We start from the raw sequence: 19449 nt of genomic DNA on the forward strand, positions 1-19449 counted from the left end.
CAACAAGAACCATCAAATAAATGGGTTAGTGCCCCTAAAGAGCGCTGCGGGGGTTTTACCAAATACATTGCAGCACCATATCTCACCAGCAGGCAGCGCCACTGCGGTGTTTTTTCAAAGACAACAGAGCCAGTTTGAACTCGCCGTCTGACACACAGCAGCTTTCAACTCTTTCTCCATCCTGCTGGTGTTTGGTGGCCGTCCGGAAGAGATAAAATTTATTAAAGAGCAGTTCTGGAAACCAGGTAACCTTCTGCACGATAAAAAACATAATTATTACAACGCTAAGGCAAAATTGTGAGTTATATATTGCTGTAAACGCATCCAGACACAGTAGTTAAGAGGTGCGTAGCGGTTCCTGTGTCTCAATGCTAACCTGCTCTAATAAAATAGCGTTGGGGTTTTCAAAGCGCTTATTTTCGTCCTAATGAATCGTTGTTTGGAGCATTTTTGCGAATAATATAGTAGTAGTTGTTGTTGTAGCATTGTTGCTATGTTATGTATGATGATTTTGTAAGTGTTGATCGTGACGTGTGCCGGTGTTTTGGCTGCCCGTCCTCTAACATTTAAAGCCCCTTGTTAGCTAGCAGGCTAATTACCGTTAGTCGTAGGTACGAGCTGTGTGATGATGCCTTCATATAGAGAGATGTGTTAGTTATTGCGGTTTTGATTCGAGATCCACTAAGCCTCCTCTCTAGACGTATTTGGAATCAAATTTGCATTCGAAGGTTCGATTCGAATTAGCGGTGAATATTTTTGATTCATCACAGTGACTCGAATCTTTTAAAGCAGATAAAAAAAACTGATTCGTTCAGTGGCTCTTTCCGCATGTAATCGATTGAGTGGACGAGTCAATGACAACAAACAACACCCAGTCGTTTTATAAGGCTTATTATGCTGTACACAGTTATTTCATGTTATTTTTATCAAGATATGAAAAAGACAACAATTATAGCCTCGAAATTAAGATTTTCAGGAATGCCCTTATCTAATTAATGAGTACATCATCATCATCATCAGTCATTTTCACACATTCACGATTCTTCTTCACGAACAATCTCGTTCAGTGACGCTCAGAGTTTGGTTTTAATAGAGTGCAATAGACCACAAAACATTGCAAATGACTAGGCCCTATTTAATTAAACTTGATAAATATTGAAGTATTATGAAATATGTGTATATATAAACAATATATTTAATGTTTATTGCTGAATATTCTTATTTATTCAAATATTTAAGTAGTTTGAGAGCGTACAGAGACTGTCAATTATGTCATTCAGGATTCACTAAAGTATTGTTTTTTTGCCACTATTTGCTTTTAGCAATTCTCTTATTGGTGGATATTTCTTTGCAGAGTTATGGGTAATGTGATGTTTTTCACCTGGAATTCCTCTGTTGAACAATTATTTTTCAAAAACTTCTAATAACAATAACATAACCTAAATAATTCAGACTGATGGATTCAACTAAAGCATATACCAATCGATTAAGAATTTCCACAGGTTTGTAAGTTAATGTTTTAAAATCAATTCCCCTGTGAACAAAATTAATAGGATTTTTATTTTGGGAACCCAACAGTTGCACTCTATGAACATTTCAATGAATGACAAAAGTGAGTCAGTACATGGTAGTGAATGATAATGATTCGAAAAACCACAAATTATAATGTGCCTTTATAGGCTTTGAAACAGCCAGTATTTTGAACTGAGATTATGATGCCAAGTTGTTGTTTTTTCTCCCTAAGACTTAATGCAATTTCATAGAGAGGCAAACAGGAGGCTGGTTTAGACCTGCCTGTGTTCAAAGCTCCTGTCAGAGGTAAGCAGTCTCTTCTGTTGTTACGGGTCACTGGTGTTGTCATGACTTGACTTTGGCAGTTTTGTTTAGATTGAATGTATTGCTTTTGGTCCACAGTGAACTGAAGTGTAGGCTTCAGAGGTTTGGGTCGGGTCACAGGGCAGTCTACTTATGTCTGGCCAAATCAGGTCTGCCAGTCATGCGGACTGCCGGGTCACTGAGGAATGCAACGTCCCAGCCGATGTGGAGCTGATGGAGCTGGGTCCCCTGCTGGAGGAGAATGGCCCCGTAGGAGCCAAAGGACTCCAGTCAGAGGCAAGCCATGTAATTATTAATCTGAATGCATTACAGAGTTTTTCATATTCAGTGCCAGCAGAAAGTCTTGCAGACTTGTTTTGAGCTCTGATTGTGTCCACAGGGAGCAAATAATCTTGTTGATGATGAAGAGGAGGATGAAGAAGTCGGTGAGGTTCTGACGCTACCACTGCAAGCTCACCATGCAATGGAGAAGATGGAGGAGTTTGTGCATAAGGTGTGATCATCAAAAACAACTGCTTTAAATCTTAAACAGAAATTAAAAGGAATGCTTCTCCCCAAAAATGAAACATTTTCTCACCCTCATGTCATTCACAAACCTGTATGACTTTAGTTTTTTCCCCCCAAGCCAATGGGGTCCAATTTTGTTTTTGGACTCCATTGACTTCCATTCCATGGGCAAAAACATTTTAAACATTCTTCAAAATATCTTACAGTCATACAGGTTTGGAAGGGCATGACAACAAAGTGTTAATGCTGAATCTCTTTTCTTCAGGTCTGGGAGGGCCGTTGGAGGGTCATTCCATTTCACGTCTTGCCGGAGTGGCTAAAAGACAATGACTACCTCCTGCACGGTCACCGGCCTCCTATGCCCTCGTTCCGCGCTTGCTTTGGGAGCATTTTCAGGATCCACACAGAGACGGGGAATATCTGGACTCATTTGTTGGGTAAGGTTGGGGTTACAGTGTGGAGTCGTCACAGAGAATGGTGGCTATTGTGCACCTCATACATATATTTAGTGCAATACGTATTCAGCAGATCAATTACAAGAACAAACACTGCTCTCTTTTTGAGACCATGCAAGATCAAGTTAAACCTTTTACTTATGCTAAAATATTTTTTTATATTAACAAATAAAAAAAAATTGTCTTAACATTGTTTAAATAATTATAAATGTGTATAACAATGACCAAGTGTCCAAAAACAATCTAGTATAAAACAGATATGTCAGATATGTCAAGCGTTGTTGTTAACTAACACTATTCAAATCAATTTTGTGCAATTAAATTAGGCTGGAATTAAATAAAATATACATTTTAGATTACAAACTTAGAAATTAGAAACGTGCTTTGGCAATTAACTGAAAAATGTGTTTAATCTTGGCAATTCATCCTGAAAATGCATACATTTACGTTGAAGGACTAAAATTACTAACTTGAATGAAAATAAAGCAATATAGAATTAATATTAAAAATCAATAATAATATATAGGGATGCACGATACCAGGATTGGTATCAGGGCTGATACTGCGCTCATGTACTCGACAACTAATTTGTTAAAAAAAAAAATTAAACAACAAATATGATTCATATTCCTTTGATTTAGGTGAGCACCAAAAATGAAAGTGTCGGTATTGGCCTCGTTCTGGAAAAAGTGGTATCAGTGCATCCCTAATAAGATATACTAATACCTGTCATGTGTATGCTCTGTTTTGATTTAGTTTTCATTGTACTTTTTTCTGGTGTGTGTGTGTGTGTGTGTGTGTGTGTGTGTGTGTGTGTGTGTGTGTGTGTGTGTGTGTGTGTGTGTGTGTGTGTGTGTGTGTGTGTGTGTGTGTGTGTGTGTGTGTGTGTGTGTGTGTGTGTGTGTGTGTGTGTGTGTGTGTGTGTGTGTGTGTGTGTGTGTGTGTGTGTGTGTGTGTGTGTGTGCCTGTTTGTTCCCGTGATTTATGATTCTGTTCACCTGTTGTTCTGTTCATTGTCTCTCTTATTCGTCTTCATTCTCCTGTTTCTCATGTTTCTCTATTGTGGATTTAATAAAGACTGTGTTTGTTAGAGACTCCTTCATCGTGCGCCACTATATATACACTATATACTATATACTCACATGCGCCACTAAAAACAACCACTACATGACAGAAGATCGGAACTTAAACAAGAGAATTTTTGCTGTTTTTTTTTTCTTTTCTACTCCCTTCACCCGTGGACCTGTCCGCTATAAAATTCCGGTGCCTGAAGCAGAGGGACTGTTCACTGGAAGACCAGATGAGGGACTTTTTAGACCTGGCGTGCCATTCGCACTACCCTGACCGCTCGCTTTGTGTTTTTTACCATGCTAGCGAACGGTCTAAGGCACGTCTACCAGTGAACAGTCCTCGTGATAACTTTGCCGCTTGCGTGGAGTGAGTGCTGGTGAACAACAAATCTACATTCACCATCGGCTCAGCTGAGGACATCATCACCAGCCCTACTACAGATCCATCAGATCTAGAGCCCAGCCATTCACTGCCCACAAGTTTCATGGTGATTGCGCTAGATCCCACTGTAGACGGTGGAATTCAGCCTACCACGATGTACGAGCCCGAGCATGTAATGAGGACCGAACGAAGACATCGCCCCAGAGCCTGAGCCACACGAGAGTCTGACCAGGAGCGTGAGCCGGCAACACCGTGTGTCACATAGGGACTGCTTGTGGAGTTCAAGGGCATGGAGGGAAGCCTGAAGTCCTGAAGTCCTTCAGGTTCCTGGCTCCACCTCGGACGCTCGTCTCCAGAGCCATTGATGTCGTGTGGGATCATCAGCTCCACCTGGGTCTCCACCTCCAGCAGCTCCTTCTTCGTCCATCATCCCCCCGGTGTCAACAGCAAAATCTTCACCATGGTTCCTCCCTCCCTCGACTCTGCCACGGGGCATCGTCCTGGCTGGACTCTGGGTTCCCATCTGGCTGCTCCAGGCTCCTCCCACCCTCCACTCCCCAATGGGCTGTTTTGCCAGCCTTAGTTTGGTAACACCCCTCTCCAGCTTCACGTCCATCCCCAGAGCCCCCTCCCTCCTTAGATGGACTATTTACAGCGCGAGGATGCTCCTTCCAGGAAGGGGAGCTACTGTAACGTGTATGCTCTGTTTTTATTTAGTTTTCATAGTTCTTTGTTCTGGTTCGCCTGAGTGACCTAGGCCCTGTTTACATCTGGTATTAAGATGCATTTTGGTCAATCTGATCACAAGTGGATGACATTTAAATACAGGTGTAAACGGGGTCTAAAATGTTTTGAGCTTGTCCACTTTCAAACACTTCCAGAGGTAGTTGAAAACGCATTTGACCAGTTCATGTGGTCAAATATGTTCAAACGGCCACAAAAGACTGACTACTCTCGCCAATTACCTAATGCGGAAACATTATGGGACGTGTGCTAACCGGACAGGGATTAAACTCAATTAGATCGAAAGATCTGAAAAAGCCCGTACATTTACCTGCCCATAGACCATCAGGAGGGAAGTGGTCGAAAGTTGGGGAAAAAGACAGATTAAAACACCAGGTGTAAACAGAAATCTCATCTACTTGTGAGCCGATCGACCAAAACGCATTTTAATACCAGGTGTAAACAGGCCCCTAGTTTCCTAGTGTGTGCCTGTTTGTTCCCGTGATTATGATTCTGTATATACATATACAGTGAGGAAAATAAGTATTTGAACACCCTGCTATTTTGCAAGTTCTCCCACTTAGAAATCATGGAGGGGTCTGAAATTGTCATCGTAGGTGCATGTCCATTGTGAGAGACATAATCTATAAAAAAAAATCCAGAAATCGCAATGTATTATATTTTAACTATTATTTGTATGATACAGCTGCAAATAAGTATTTGAACACCTGAGAAAATCAATGTTAATATTTGGTACAGTAGCCTTTGTTTGAAATTACAGAGGTCAAACGTTTCCTGTAGTTTTTCACCAGGTTTGCACACACTGCAGGAGGGATTTTGGCCCACTCCTCCACACAGATCTTCTCTAGATCAGTTTCTGGCCTGTCGCTGAGAAACACGGAGTTTGAGCTCCCTCCAAAGATTCTCTATTGGGTTTAGGTCTGGAGACTGGCTAGGCCACGCCAGAACCTTGATATGCTTCTTACAGAGCCACTCTTTGGTTATCCTGGCTGTGTGCTTCGGGTCATTGTCATGTTGGAAGACCCAGCTTCGACCCATCTTCAATGCTCTAACTGAGGGAAGGAGGCTTTTCCCCAAAATCTCGCAATACATGGCCCCGGTCATCCTCCCCTTAATACAGTGCAGTCGCCCTGTCCCATGTGCAGAAAAACACCCCAAAGCATGATGCTACCACCCCCATGCTTCACAGTAGGGATGGTGTTCTTGGGATGGTACTCATCATTCTTCTTCCTCCAAACACGTTTAGTGGAATTATGACCAAAAAGTTATATTTTGGTCTCATCTGACCACATGACTTTCTCCCATGACTCCTCTGGATCATCCAAATGGTCATTGGCAAACTTAAGACGGGCCTGGACATGTGCTGGTTTAAGCAGGGGAATCTTCCGTGCCATGCATGATTTCAAACCATGACGTCTTAGTGTATTACCAACAGTAACCTTGGAAACGATGGTCCCAGCTCTTTTCAGGTCATTGACCAGCTCCTCCTGTGTAGTTCTGGGCTGATTTCCTCACCTTTCTTAGGATCATTGATACCCCACGAGGTGAGATCTTGCATGGAGCCCCAGTCCGAGGGAGATTGACAGTCATGTTTAGCTTCTTCCATTTTCTAATGATTGCTCCAACAGTGGACCTTTTTTCACCAAGCTGCTTGGCAATTTCCCCGTAGCCCTTTCCAGCCTTGTGGAGGTGTACAATTTTGTCTCTAGTGTCTTTGGACAGCTCTTTGGTCTTGGCCATGTTAGTAGTTGGATTCTTACTGATTGTATGGGGTGGACAGGTGTCTTTATGCAGCTAACAACCTCAAACAGGTGCATCTAATTTAGGATAATAAATGGAGTGGAGGTGGACATTTTAAAGGCAGACTAACAGGTCTTTGAGGGTCAGAATTCTAGCTGATAGACAGGTGTTCAAATACTTATTTGCAGCTGTATCATACAAATAAATAGTTAAAAAATCATACATTGTGATTTCTGGATTTTTTTTTAGATTATGTCTCTCACAGTGGACATGCACCTACGATGACAATTTCGGACCCCTCCATGATTTCTAAGTGGGAGGACTTGCAAAATAGCAGGGTGTTCAAATACTTATTTTCCTCACTGTGTATATTTTTTATTTTTTCCTACCTGTTTTGTTCAGTTCTTTGTCCGGTCTCATTCATGGAAATTAGTTGTTTGCTTATTCTTCTTCGATCTCCTATGTTTCTCTATTGTTGATTTAATAAAGACTGTTTATTAGATACTCCTTTGTTGTGCGCTTTATATACAGCCACTACGTGTCAAAAGACCAGTGCCCGGTTGCATAAAGCACCTTAAGTGTATGTTTCCCTTATGTTTCCCTTAAAATGTTATGGGTGTTGCAGAAAAAAAAAATTATATGTTTCATATTATAGAACCGAAGCTATAGATTGTGTATTTAAACATTTCTCGTTTACCAGCAGCAAAAGTCAGGAGGACTAGGCGAGGTAAGGCTCTTTCAGGCGGGTTACATGAGCGCGAGCTCCCGATGATCGCCGGGATCTCACAACATTTTTAAATAGGCGCTATCTTTACAAATAAACCACAGATTTGAGCTTTAAACAACTACATTCTTGACTGAACAACTCTTAAAACTACATTTCGTGACACAATAACAGAAGTATTTTTCAATTTCGCACCCGCACACAACCACTATAAGAGCAAAAGCACGCGCGTCAATTTAGCTTCAAACGCTTGCTTTTTACACGTGTCCATCTCGCTTTGGATGCGCGAATAGCATTCAAAGTTCAAGTGTCAAACTAGACACGAATTTGACGCTCTATTCACGTTTGGTATGAACGCAGCATTAAGCCCCGTTCACACCGCCAGCGACAAAGCGACACGATCCCATTCATTTCAATGAAGCGCTGGAGACTTCCGGCGACACGAGCGACAGTGACCGTTGGCGACAGAACGTGGGCGTGTCAAGCGACGCGAGACGTGACAAAACTTCAGAAATTTCAACTTTATGCAAATGAGAAGCGATTTTCGCGAGCGACAACCTATAGGAGTGAAGTCAGTGGAGTGCACGTGATCCGTCTGCTGTACAGCTACTGCGGTGTCGTGTCAAGATGGAGGAGAAGTTGATTTTAGCTGTTAGCAATTTCCCTGTTCTTTACGATATGTCTCTGTGTACATACAGAGACACATTTTTGAAAAAGTGATGCATGGAAGGACGAGGGTGATCTGCTAATGACGTTTATAGGCAACCCGTAGTGGGAACGCCCACTAGCGACATGAATCTCTGGCGCTGGCGACATGCAGCGACATCATCGCTGGCGGTGTGAACGGGGCTTTAGACTTCACTCCTATATGTTGTCGCTCGTGAAAATCGCTTCTCATTTGCATAAAGTTTAAATTTCTGAAATTTTGTCGCGTGTCTCACGTCGCTTGACACGCCCACATTCTGTCGCCAATTTTTTGCGTTTTGCTGGTGTGAACGGGGCTTTAGTGTTAGTGTTTTGCGTATCTATGGCAACAAGACTTTTGTAACGTGAATCCAGGATCGCTGTCGTGAAACACTTAAATGTTTCCCTTACCTAAGAGAACCGTTTAAGAGATTAAATGCAACACCCTTAAGTTATTCTCTTAGGTAAGGGGAAATCGCCCCTTAAGTATCATACTTGAGGGAAAAACTTAAGGTGCTTTATGCAACCGGGCACGGGCCTTAAACAGAAGAGAATTCTTGCTGCATTTTTTTTCCTCCTTTTCTCCCTTCACCCATGGACCTGTCTACTGCACAACTCCTGTGCCCTGAGCAGAGGCACCTTTCACTAGAAGACCATATGAGAGACTTTTTAGACATGATGTGCCTTTTGCACTACCCTTATCTCCAAAATATTGCAAGAATTAGATGCTTTGTTTCCAGTCATGCATGTCCACCAAAGTGTTCTTAGCCAGCTGAAAATGCCTAGTTGTGGGCGCTTGAGAGCGTTTTGGCAGCGCAGCAGGGGTTCTTTTTTATTCAGTTGAGACACTTTGCTTGCTATGATACGGAATATCCGCTTAAGTGTTACTAGTATCTCACTTCACAGATAATTGGTTTCTTTATTGTTTCTATATATGCCGATACAATGTAAAGTATTTGCTCTGGCTCTTGTTTTAAATATTTTTTTTTCTTTATTATGCTTCTTGTCATCTGTTGACGTTGTACAAGCAGAATGTGGCAGTTGGTCGGTGTTGTATTTGTCCCACCCCTCCTACATTGTGATTTGGATGGCTAGATAAAAAGTGACAGTGATGAGCGCTGCGTTTTACTCAAAGTTGAACATTCTTCAACTCTTGGTGACCGGTAAAAAATGCCCAGCGCTCGAGCATGATATAGACACATCTTTATGCTCATGGCGTTTTAAAAACGCAGCGCACCCATTAGAATAATACTACAGCCATGTGAAAAAACGCTTTGGTGGACACACAACCTTAGAGAAACTTGTTTCATCATGCTTTCATCACCAGCAGGGTGGACCACTGTTATGGAGTCCTCACTGGCCTTCCCAAATAGACCATAAGACAGCTGCAGGTCATATAGAAGAGCTGCTGCCAGGATTCTGAGCAGAATCAGAAAATATGAACAGATCGCACCAGTCCTCAGGTCCTTGCACTACTTTTGCAGTACTGTTACTTGTTTATAAATCACTCATTGGCCTAGGACCTCACTAGTTGCAGATATGCTCCGATAACTAAGATCATCAGGATCAAGTCACTTAGAAATATCAAGGGTTCACTCAAAGCAAGGAGAGTCTGCTTTTAGCTAAGGGGAGGAAGGTACCTGAAGCCATCAGAGGCAGACGGTGTGGTGAATACTCCACTCCATTAAGGGGTTGGAGGTACCAGAGGCAGACGGTGAGTGAATACTCCACTCCATTAAGGGGTTAGAGGTACCAGAGGTAGACGGTGAGTGAATACTCCACTCCATTAAGGGGTTAGAGGTACCAGAGGCAGACGGTGAGTGAATACTCCACTCCATTAAGGGGTTGGAGGTACCAGAGGCAGACGGTGAGTGAATACTCCACTCCATTAAGGGGTTAGAGGTACCAGAGGTAGACGGTGAGTGAATACTCCACTCCATTAAGGGGTTGGAGGTACCAGAGGCCATTAGAGGCAGACGGTGAGTGAATACTCCACTCCATTAAGGGGTTGGAGGTACCAGAGGCCATCAGAGGCAGACGGTGAGTGAATACTCCACTGCATTAAGGGGTTAGAGGTACCAGAGGCCATCAGAGGCAGACGGTGAGTGAATACTCCACTCCATTAAGGGGTTGGAGGTACCAGAGGCAGACAGTGAGTGAATACTCCACTCCATTAAGGGGTTGGAGGTACCAGAGGCAGACAGTGAGTGAATACTCCACTCCATTAAGGGGTTGGAGGTACCAGAGGCAGACAGTGAGTGAATACTCCACTCCATTAAGGGGTTGGAGGTACCAGAGGCAGACAGTGAGTGAATACTCCACTCCATTAAGGGGTTGGAGGTACCAGAGGCCATCAGAGGCAGACGGTGAGTGAATACTCCACTCCATTAAGGGGTTGGAGGTACCAGAGGCCATCAGAGGCAGACGGTGAGTGAATACTCCACTCCATTAAGGGGTTGGAGGTACCAGAGGCCATCAGAGGCAGACGGTGAGTGAATACTCCACTCCATTAAGGGGTTGGAGGTACCAGAGGCCTTCAGAGGCAGACAGTGAGTGAATACTCCACTCCATTAAGGGGTTGGAGGTACCAGAGGCAGACAGTGAGTGAATACTCCACTCCATTAAGGGGTTGGAGGTACCAGAGGCAGACAGTGAGTGAATACTCCACTCCATTAAGGGGTTGGAGGTACCAGAGGCCTTCAGAGGCAGACAGTGAGTGAATACTCCACTCCATTAAGGAGTTGGAGGCACCAGAGGCAGACAGTGGGTGAATACTCCACTCCATTTAGGGGTTGGAGGTACCAGAGGCAGACAGTGAGTGAATAATCCACTCCATTAAGGGGTTGGAGGTACCAGAGGCAGACAGTGAGTGAATACTCCACTCCATTAAGGGGTTGGAGGTACCAGAGGCAGACAGTGAGTGAATACTCCACTCCATTAAGGGGTTGGAGGTACCAGAGGCAGACGGTGAGTGAATACTCCACTCCGTTAAGGGGTTGGAGGTACCAGAGGCGATTAGAGGCAGACGGTGAGTGAACACTCCACTCCATTAAGGAGTTGGAGGCACCAGAGGCAGACAGTGGGTGAATACTTCGCTCCATTAAGAGGTTGGAGCTACTGGAAGCCATCAGAGGCAGACAGTGGGTGAATTCTCCACTCCATTAAGGGGTTGGAGGTACCAGAGGCAGACGGTGAGTGAATACTCCACTCCATTAAGGGGTTGGAGGTACCAGAGACCATCAGAGGCAGACAGTGAGTGAATACTCCACTCCATTAAGGGGTTGGAGGTACCAGAGGCCTTCAGAGGCAGACAGTGAGTGAATACTCCACTCCATTAAGGGGTTGGAGGTACCAGAGGCAGACAGTGAGTGAATACTCCACTCCATTAAGGGGTTGGAGGTACCAGAGGCCTTCAGAGGCAGACAGTGAGTGAATACTCCACTCCATTAAGGAGTTGGAGGCACCAGAGGCAGACAGTGGGTGAATACTCCACTCCATTTAGGGGTTGGAGGTACCAGAGGCAGACAGTGAGTGAATAATCCACTCCATTAAGGGGTTGGAGGTACCAGAGGCAGACAGTGAGTGAATACTCCACTCCATTAAGGGGTTGGAGGTACCAGAGGCAGACAGTGAGTGAATACTCCACTCCATTAAGGGGTTGGAGGTACCAGAGGCAGACGGTGAGTGAATACTCCACTCCGTTAAGGGGTTGGAGGTACCAGAGGCGATTAGAGGCAGACGGTGAGTGAACACTCCACTCCATTAAGGAGTTGGAGGCACCAGAGGCAGACAGTGGGTGAATACTTCGCTCCATTAAGAGGTTGGAGCTACTGGAAGCCATCAGAGGCAGACAGTGGGTGAATTCTCCACTCCATTAAGGGGTTGGAGGTACCAGAGGCAGACGGTGAGTGAATACTCCACTCCATTAAGGGGTTGGAGGTACCAGAGACCATCAGAGGCAGACAGTGAGTGAATACTCCACTCCATTAAGGGGTTGGAGGTACCAGAGGCAGACGGTGAGTGAATACTCCACTCCATTAAGGGGTTGGAGGTACCAGAGACCATCAGAGGCAGACGGTGAGTGAATACTCCACTCCATTAAGGAGTTGGAGGCACCAGAGGCAGACAGTGGGTGAATACTCCGCTCCATTAAGCGGTTGGAGCTACTGGAAGCCATCAGAGGCAGACAGTGGGTGAATACTCCACTCCATTAAGGGGTTGGAAAGTCATTAGGAAGCTGGGAGTTGCTACTAGTGTGTCTTGCTACTAGTGTGCCATCAAAGCTCTCTGACTCCTCCATTCAGACAGGTGCCAAATTTAGTGATTCAGGATTCTTTGCTTTTATTGTTATTTTTATTTCTTATGGATTGGTTGTGATTTATTTTAATTCCTTTTATATGTAAAGCACTTTTGAATTACCATTGTGTATGAAATGTTCTGTATAAATAAACTTGCCTTGCTTTACCCTGACCGCTCGCTCTGTGTTTTTTACCATGCTAGCGAGCGGTCTAAGGCACACCAACCAGTGAAGGTCCTCAAAATGATTTTGGCGCTTTCGTGGAGTGGGTGCTGGTGAACAACAAATCGGCATTCACCAATAGCCCAGTTGAGGACTTTGTCACCAGCCCCGCTCCAGATCCATTGGATCCAAAGCCCAGCAATTCACCGCCCGTGAGCTGCACAGAGATTGTGCTAGATCCCACCACAGACTGTAGAATTCAGCCTGCCGCGATGTACGAGCCCGAGCTTGAGGACTGTTCGATCTCCTCTTTCTCTATTGTGGATCTCAAAATTAAACTAAAATTACAATAAAAACTGAAAATATAAAAATAAAAGCTAAATCAAATGATTAATTAGTACAAAAATAACACTGGTGTCAAGTGATCATTTTTGTCTTAGAACTGTACTTTTTTGTTCAGATTGGCTTCGTATTATTTAGAAAAAAACGTGTATAGCATTTTAGTCAGGTTTAAATTTAATGATTCCAAAAATAACATTTAACCATCACATAAAAAGTGTATGCACATCCTAAACTTTATTTTTTTTAAACGGTTGTAAAAATATATTTCTTCATTGTCATAGTTTTGTATTTTGTAAAATGTAATATAGTTTTTAGTAAATTAAAAGATCCTGACAAGAAATAAGCATTGACCTATTGTATTTGTTTTTTTCCACAGGGTTAATCTTATTCTTGTGCCTGGGCACACTTACCATGCTGAGGCCCAATATGTACTTCATGGCCCCCTTGCAGGAGAAGGTGGTGTTCGGGATGTTCTTCTTGGGTGCAGTGCTGTGCCTCAGCTTCTCCTGGCTTTTTCACACTGTCTACTGCCATTCTGAGAAAGTCTCTCGCACTTTCTCCAAGTAGGTTTATTGTCTTGTTATTAATTGCACTATTTCATGGTGGAAATGACTTTAAGCAACTTATCTCTCTGTTTTCTCTTGTTTTTTTCGCTCTCTCTCTCAGACTAGACTACTCCGGAATTGCTTTGCTGATCATGGGCTCTTTTGTGCCCTGGCTTTACTACTCCTTCTACTGCTCTCCTCAGCCACGTCTCATCTACCTCACAATCGTCTGTGTGTTGGGTATAGCAGCCATTGTCGTTGCACAGTGGGACCGTTTCTCCACTCCCCGCCACAGGCCCACCAGAGCAGGTTGGCAGTGACGTATTTGCCATAACGTGTACATTGTCTTATTTTAGGCCAATCTTTAATGCTAAAAGATTCAACCTGAAGTGACGAAATATAGTACCAAACGATAGAAGTTAAAGTGTAACTTCACAGAATGGATTTTCAACCCGCTTTGTATTGATACAATGTCAGTAGTACATGTAAACTAACAGTGTTTACTCTTTCTCCGTGTTTCCTGGACTGAGAAATACATTTTTCTTTGTCCACCGCATTATGTAAACGCTGACTTTTGACAGCTCTATGGCTTTTGTGAAAACCACAGATCGTACTTCCCCATATTTTATCCTCATCTACGGACAGTCAAATTGACAATAGGTTATTAACAGAACAGTTATTGTTGGAGTAGGTTTATCACTGAAAATTGTATTGCACCTCATCAACTATGTAAACAGAATTATGGTAAAACTGGAATGGACACAGATTTCTAACCTGTACGTGACGGTGTTTTGCTTCGGGGGGTTGGGCGAAACTTGGCCTAAAACACTGTTTATCATCCAGTTTCTCTCCATATTTACGGTTCTTTGCAGCTTTTAGCCACTGCCTACAAGGCTCTGGATCCTTCACTGGAAACCAAAAATAACTTGCTCCCTAAACATTTACTCTTTGAACACCTAGGAACAATACAAGTGTAGTCAGTGTGGTGTCACTTTATTATGACTAAAAGTTTAAAAGTGACATGACGTGATGTGTAGCCTAATATGGTGTCCCATACTCCGAATTTGTGCTCTGCATTTCACCCAGCAGGGAGTATTTAACACACACCGTGAACACACATCCAGGGGTAGTGGGCAGCCATTTTCTGCTTAGAAGTATTTCCTACTAAAAGCAAAGGAGACAGGGGTGGAGTAATGGGCAGAAAGGTGAATTGCTACAACAGAAATGAACCCCTAAACCTACCCCACACCCTAACAGGCAGCTTTTACGACCAATTATAAAGACCTTTTGTCAGGTCCATTACTCCAACCTGCAGATAGCAACACTTGAAGCAAAGCAGTATTTGACTCCCATCAAGCAGAGTCCTGCACGCAGGCAAACCACTAATATTTGATGTAACAGGTGGAATAATATTTACATCAGTGGTGCGGGTTGGGAATCAATAGGTACAGGCAGGTCCAATAGCCAAGACAATTTTGACTCAATTCGGTACCCACTGATAGGCTCGCTTTCTATATATAGTCTATTCGCAATTTGAATAAAAGAGAGACAAAAGAGACATTTAAGCATCTGTATTGCCTATGGTGTAATTTGAACAAATGTGCCGGGGCTGGAGCGGGTTCACCAAACAAGATCCGTGCAGGACTCTGCCATCAAGCCTATACATAGCAGACGGGGAATGGCTTTGGACCATAGACTGTAAAAAAAATATGGATGTAGTGTCCGTGACGTCACCCATAGGATTCTGATGAGCCGTTCTGAAGCGCAAAGTAGGGACGAGATGGCCGTTGCCATCTTGGCAGCGCATCATCGCGCGTCACTCCCGGATAACAGAAAATGGGCAAAAATGCGGGACGTGGGCGGAGCTGAAGTGACGCGATGACTAACAGACAGCAGATAAATGGCTATCCTCCTGTCACTCGAAGTGGCCACGCCCTTAATTATGCAGAACTTTAATGCTTTATATAATGTAAATGAATGAATTATAAAAAAAAATCACCCCCCTCACAGTTGTCATGAAGGGCAAAATTAGCCGTATAGACCAAAACCACAATTTGTACCAGGCTGTAAACATGTTTAAATCTGCTGTAAAGTTGGCCATTTTAACATGGGGCTCAATGAGATTCCTCTCCCTTCTGGAGCCTGTCCCTAACGGCCAGTCGATGAATTGCAGTTTAAGTCCCTTCCGTATTGGCTTCAAGAGAAACTGAGGGAGGTTGCCGCTTGCTTTGGACAGCAACATGCCCAGTGCATTATGGGTGTTGAAGTTTTCCTAACCTATTTGGCAAAAGGGAAGACCACTGACCTTTTTATAGTGTTATTTTAGTATCACTGATATACTATTATTATAACCCCCAACATGGTGCATTTATTCATGGCAAATTGTTTTGGAAAAATGTTTTCTTTAGGAGTTTTCATGGGTCTTGGATTGAGCGGGATTGTCCCCACCATGCACTTCACAATCGAGGAGGGTTTTGTCAAAGCCACTACTGTTGGACAGATGGGCTGGTTCTATTTAATGGGTGCCATGTACATCACAGGTGCTGGACTGTATGCTGCACGAATCCCGGAGCGCTATTTCCCGGGCAAGTGTGATATTTGGGTAAGTTAAGGTGTTTTTGACCTTTGTGGTGTAGTCAGAAATGATTTTCTTAGTGATATGCAGATGTTTACTAACCTAATTTGCTCTTCTCAGTTTCACTCACACCAGATATTCCATGTGCTGGTGGTGGCAGCAGCCTTCATTCATTTCTATGGGGTGTCCAATCTGCAGGAGTTCCGCTATGGCCTTGAAGGAGGCTGCACTGATGACACTCTCCTCTGAGAGCCCTACAAACAAATCCCTTTTCAATTAGGATTTGTAGTGCCCCCATTTATACTTATTCCTTGATTTGTTTTTATTCACCTTTGAGTTTGTTCCTGATGTTTTGACTTTTATTCATTTTTATTCTGTTACAAAGAATCCATGAAATTTCATTTGATGAAAGCTTTTGTGTGGTTAAAGGGCACCGTAGGCTGAACAAGTAATCGAAGGCTGAAACATGATAACCTTAGTTATCGTCAAACTTTAATTTATACACAATCTCTTGGAGTTTGAACGCGTTTCTTTAGTAGTGAAAAGCACTTTCATTGAGCTGTAGAGATGTCCCCTCATGATATAATGCATACACGTTTTTCTTAATGTAAATGAACAGTTCTTCACATCATTTGATGCACACCCAAACTATTGCCCAAACTTTACTGAATAGCGCAGAGATGTCTTTGACATCTTTTTCAAAATAACTGGAAAACGCACAAAGGGCAAATAAAAGGTTTGAGGGTTTTTTTGGCAAAATCTACCTGCTTAGAACATGTTCATAATTTTAACTTTTACTTCTAGGTCAAATGAAAATGTAAACAGGTCAACTGTTGCACCTTACAGCACAGATATTGAATATCATTGTTATTAAAGCCTCTGCATGGATACATCTGTGCAGTCTGTAAAGTATAAACTTTCCTGTAAAGTATAAGAATATTCCTGTGCCTTAGGCCACTGGAAATAGGTTTAAAATAGATGGGCCAAAACTACAGTGTAGTAAATTTTCATTAGTCTTAAACATAACTAGTTAATTTACTTTGCAAGCAATCCAATCAAATTATTAATAAGGTTACATAAATAACAAACAAAAAGTTTGACCTTTATTGTTGAACTTTCTCAGACTGCTGTTTGTAAAAAAGTAGTGTTTGATCCTTTTTAAATAAGCTAACTGTGTGGCTTTACCACATCCATATATTCATGTGTTACGTGTAGAGGTGGTAAATCATTTACATTTAACTGAAATGTGAAATGTTTAAATAAATATTTATGGATCATACTTTGAGTTTCTCTCATTTGGTTGATTTATACGGTGGAGATTGTCGAGAAGTAAAAATGGAGGTTTGTATACGTTAAAAATTGAACCCCTGAAGGGGTTTTACATTATTATACATTTGCATACAACTGTCTCTCTGAACCAGGATATTGTTTGCAAATAAGATCTAAATCAGGATGAATATATACAATTATATATCAAATATTTTAAAAGGATGTTCCCATCATGTTAGTGCATTGCTGCGTTTGAAAATGGAGTCTGTAACGTTATATATCTGAGCGGAACGAATTTGTGGCTTGTATTTAGCCGGGCTGCTTTAGCAGTTGCGCATGTATTAGCAGTAGCTGACACCAGTCCGCTAGTGTTTTCCAACTGCAGTCTATTATTGTGTTTATACTTAAATTATCATATTTGTACTCAACATTTCGAATACCATATTTGGCTAACAAATCTGACTTCTGCAGGGACAGTTTTCCTCATGGTCTGACTTAGAGGCGAGTATTCCTCTTACTAGTTGTTTTTTTTTATTTTTAAACCAGTTAGCTAACTAATTGTATTAATGCTGTATTAGATGCAGTGATAGCCTGACCATAATCAAGTAGTATATGTTAAATTCTGATTGATCGCATGTTTTGTTTTCAGTTTGCTTACTAACATGGATGACAGTAAACAGACCTCTCCCGAGGGATCTGTAGACCCCTCTCTCGTGACAGAAGATGGTAAAAATGTGAAATCGGTGTTGTGCCAGAGATGTTCTTCTAAGGTGCTCTGCCCAGGCATGGCAGTGTTTGCAGAAAAAGAGGTAACCTTTTTCTTTCGAAACTAGATTTGTTGTGTAAATCATTTTAAATGCAGGCATGGGTCATACGTTACATCACGATAATTCATTGTAATTTACACCAAGTGCAAGCAAAATTATAGTCATGATATGTCTGCACAACTGACTTGTAATTTTAAATTGTTATACTACATACAAATATGATGACGTTATCTCAAGACTGTTATGTCCTCTGTTTTCCATGCAACACCCCTTTCCATTTACCAGCTGTTTCTGCCTTCAATGAGAAAGAAAACCTCCATTGGTCAGTCAGACGGGACATTGGATGGGGACACATTGACAGCGCACTGGCTGGTTGATGACATGTACACATTTGAGAATGTGGGTTTCACAAAAGATGTAGGCAAAGTGAAGTACCTTATTTGTGCGGATTGTGAGATTGGACCCATTGGTTGGCATTGCCTGGATGACAAGAAGAGCTTCTATGTGGCATTGGACCGGGTGAACCACGAATAGAGCACTTATTGAAGTCACTGTTTGGAGACGACTATAACTACTATAGGTCTTGTTTTTGCTCTTTGCAGAATTCAGAAAAAATAATTTTTTTATATTTTTATTTTATTGTGATGTTTTCATTCTCACTAAACTGTATGCTAACATGTACACATGTCTAACATCATAGTCTGCCATAGATGAATGGAGACGGTCATTTTAAACATTCCTTAACACAAGACTTTTCTATTATCTCAGAGTTTTCAGAACACATGAAGTCCCTTTTGTGTATGAGGAGATTTAGGTCAGTGCTTGTCAAATAAAATTAATTGTTGACCATTTAAGAGAATCACAATGTTATACGGAAAAAATAAAATATAATTCTAAGCTGTTATGAGTTATTTTTTGTAAATGTGTGTGTGTGTGTGTGTGTGTGCATGTGTGTGTGTATGTATGTATATGTGTATGTATGTATATGTGTATATATATATATATAATTTCCAAGATGGTATTCTTACAAAACAAAACTACCCCTTACAAAAAAAATACTGCCATTTTTACATGTAGAAAATTTCATTTTTCTTAGACATGAGAACTGCAATGATGCAGTTTTAATTCAATGTACTGCAGTTATTTTTTGTAAGGGATAATAGACATATTTACCCTATGTGTGTGTATATTATGTATGTGTATATATATATATATAACATTTCTGAAACAAAACTATAACAGACATACCCTATGTGTGTGTGTGTGTGTATATATATATATATACACACACACACACACAGAGAGAAAGAGAGAGCGATAGGGTAAATATGTCTTGTAGTTTTGTTTTGA

General features: G+C 42.0%; 2 protein-coding genes across 3 annotated transcripts; both read left to right on the forward strand.

Annotated features, from left to right (window-relative positions):
• The first annotated feature begins 100 nt into the window (after positions 1 to 100).
• adipor1a (adiponectin receptor 1a) lies at positions 101 to 17341 on the forward strand. Of its 2 annotated transcripts, none has more exons than XM_079843913.1 (9): positions 101 to 245; positions 1745 to 1818; positions 1915 to 2121; positions 2216 to 2329; positions 2609 to 2780; positions 13320 to 13506; positions 13610 to 13797; positions 15897 to 16090; positions 16184 to 17341. In XM_079843913.1, exons 3-9 carry the CDS (start codon positions 1969 to 1971, stop codon positions 16310 to 16312), a joined length of 1137 nt encoding a protein of 378 aa, XP_079700039.1. In that variant the 5' UTR covers positions 101 to 245; positions 1745 to 1818; positions 1915 to 1968; the 3' UTR covers positions 16313 to 17341. The 2 variants fall into 2 exon arrangements, with proteins under 2 accessions (XP_079700039.1, XP_079700040.1); XM_079843914.1 differs by having other exon boundaries at positions 106 to 245; positions 1915 to 2112.
• rabif (RAB interacting factor) lies at positions 17333 to 19000 on the forward strand. Its single transcript, XM_079843917.1, has 3 exons — positions 17333 to 17833; positions 17982 to 18141; positions 18385 to 19000. Exons 2-3 carry the CDS (start codon positions 17995 to 17997, stop codon positions 18631 to 18633), a joined length of 396 nt encoding a protein of 131 aa, XP_079700043.1. The 5' UTR covers positions 17333 to 17833; positions 17982 to 17994; the 3' UTR covers positions 18634 to 19000.
• Positions 19001 to 19449: the final 449 nt, after the last annotated feature.

Source organism: Gobio gobio (assembly GCF_949357685.1).
Source record: "Gobio gobio genome assembly, chromosome: 19".
NCBI lineage: Eukaryota > Metazoa > Chordata > Actinopteri > Cypriniformes > Gobionidae > Gobio > Gobio gobio.

Coding starts and splice junctions, on each gene's coding strand:
- adipor1a (XM_079843913.1), top strand. CDS start 1,969: ATGTCTGGCCAAATCAGGTCTGCCAGTCATGCGGACTGCCGGGTCACT. Junction 2,781..13,319: donor TATCTGGACTCATTTGTTGG/GTAAGGTTGGGG, acceptor TTTTTTCCACAG/GGTTAATCTTATTCTTGTGC. Junction 13,507..13,609: donor GTCTCTCGCACTTTCTCCAA/GTAGGTTTATTG, acceptor TCTCTCTCTCAG/ACTAGACTACTCCGGAATTG.
- rabif (XM_079843917.1), top strand. CDS start 17,995: ATGGATGACAGTAAACAGACCTCTCCCGAGGGATCTGTAGACCCCTCT. Junction 18,142..18,384: donor CAGTGTTTGCAGAAAAAGAG/GTAACCTTTTTC, acceptor TCCATTTACCAG/CTGTTTCTGCCTTCAATGAG.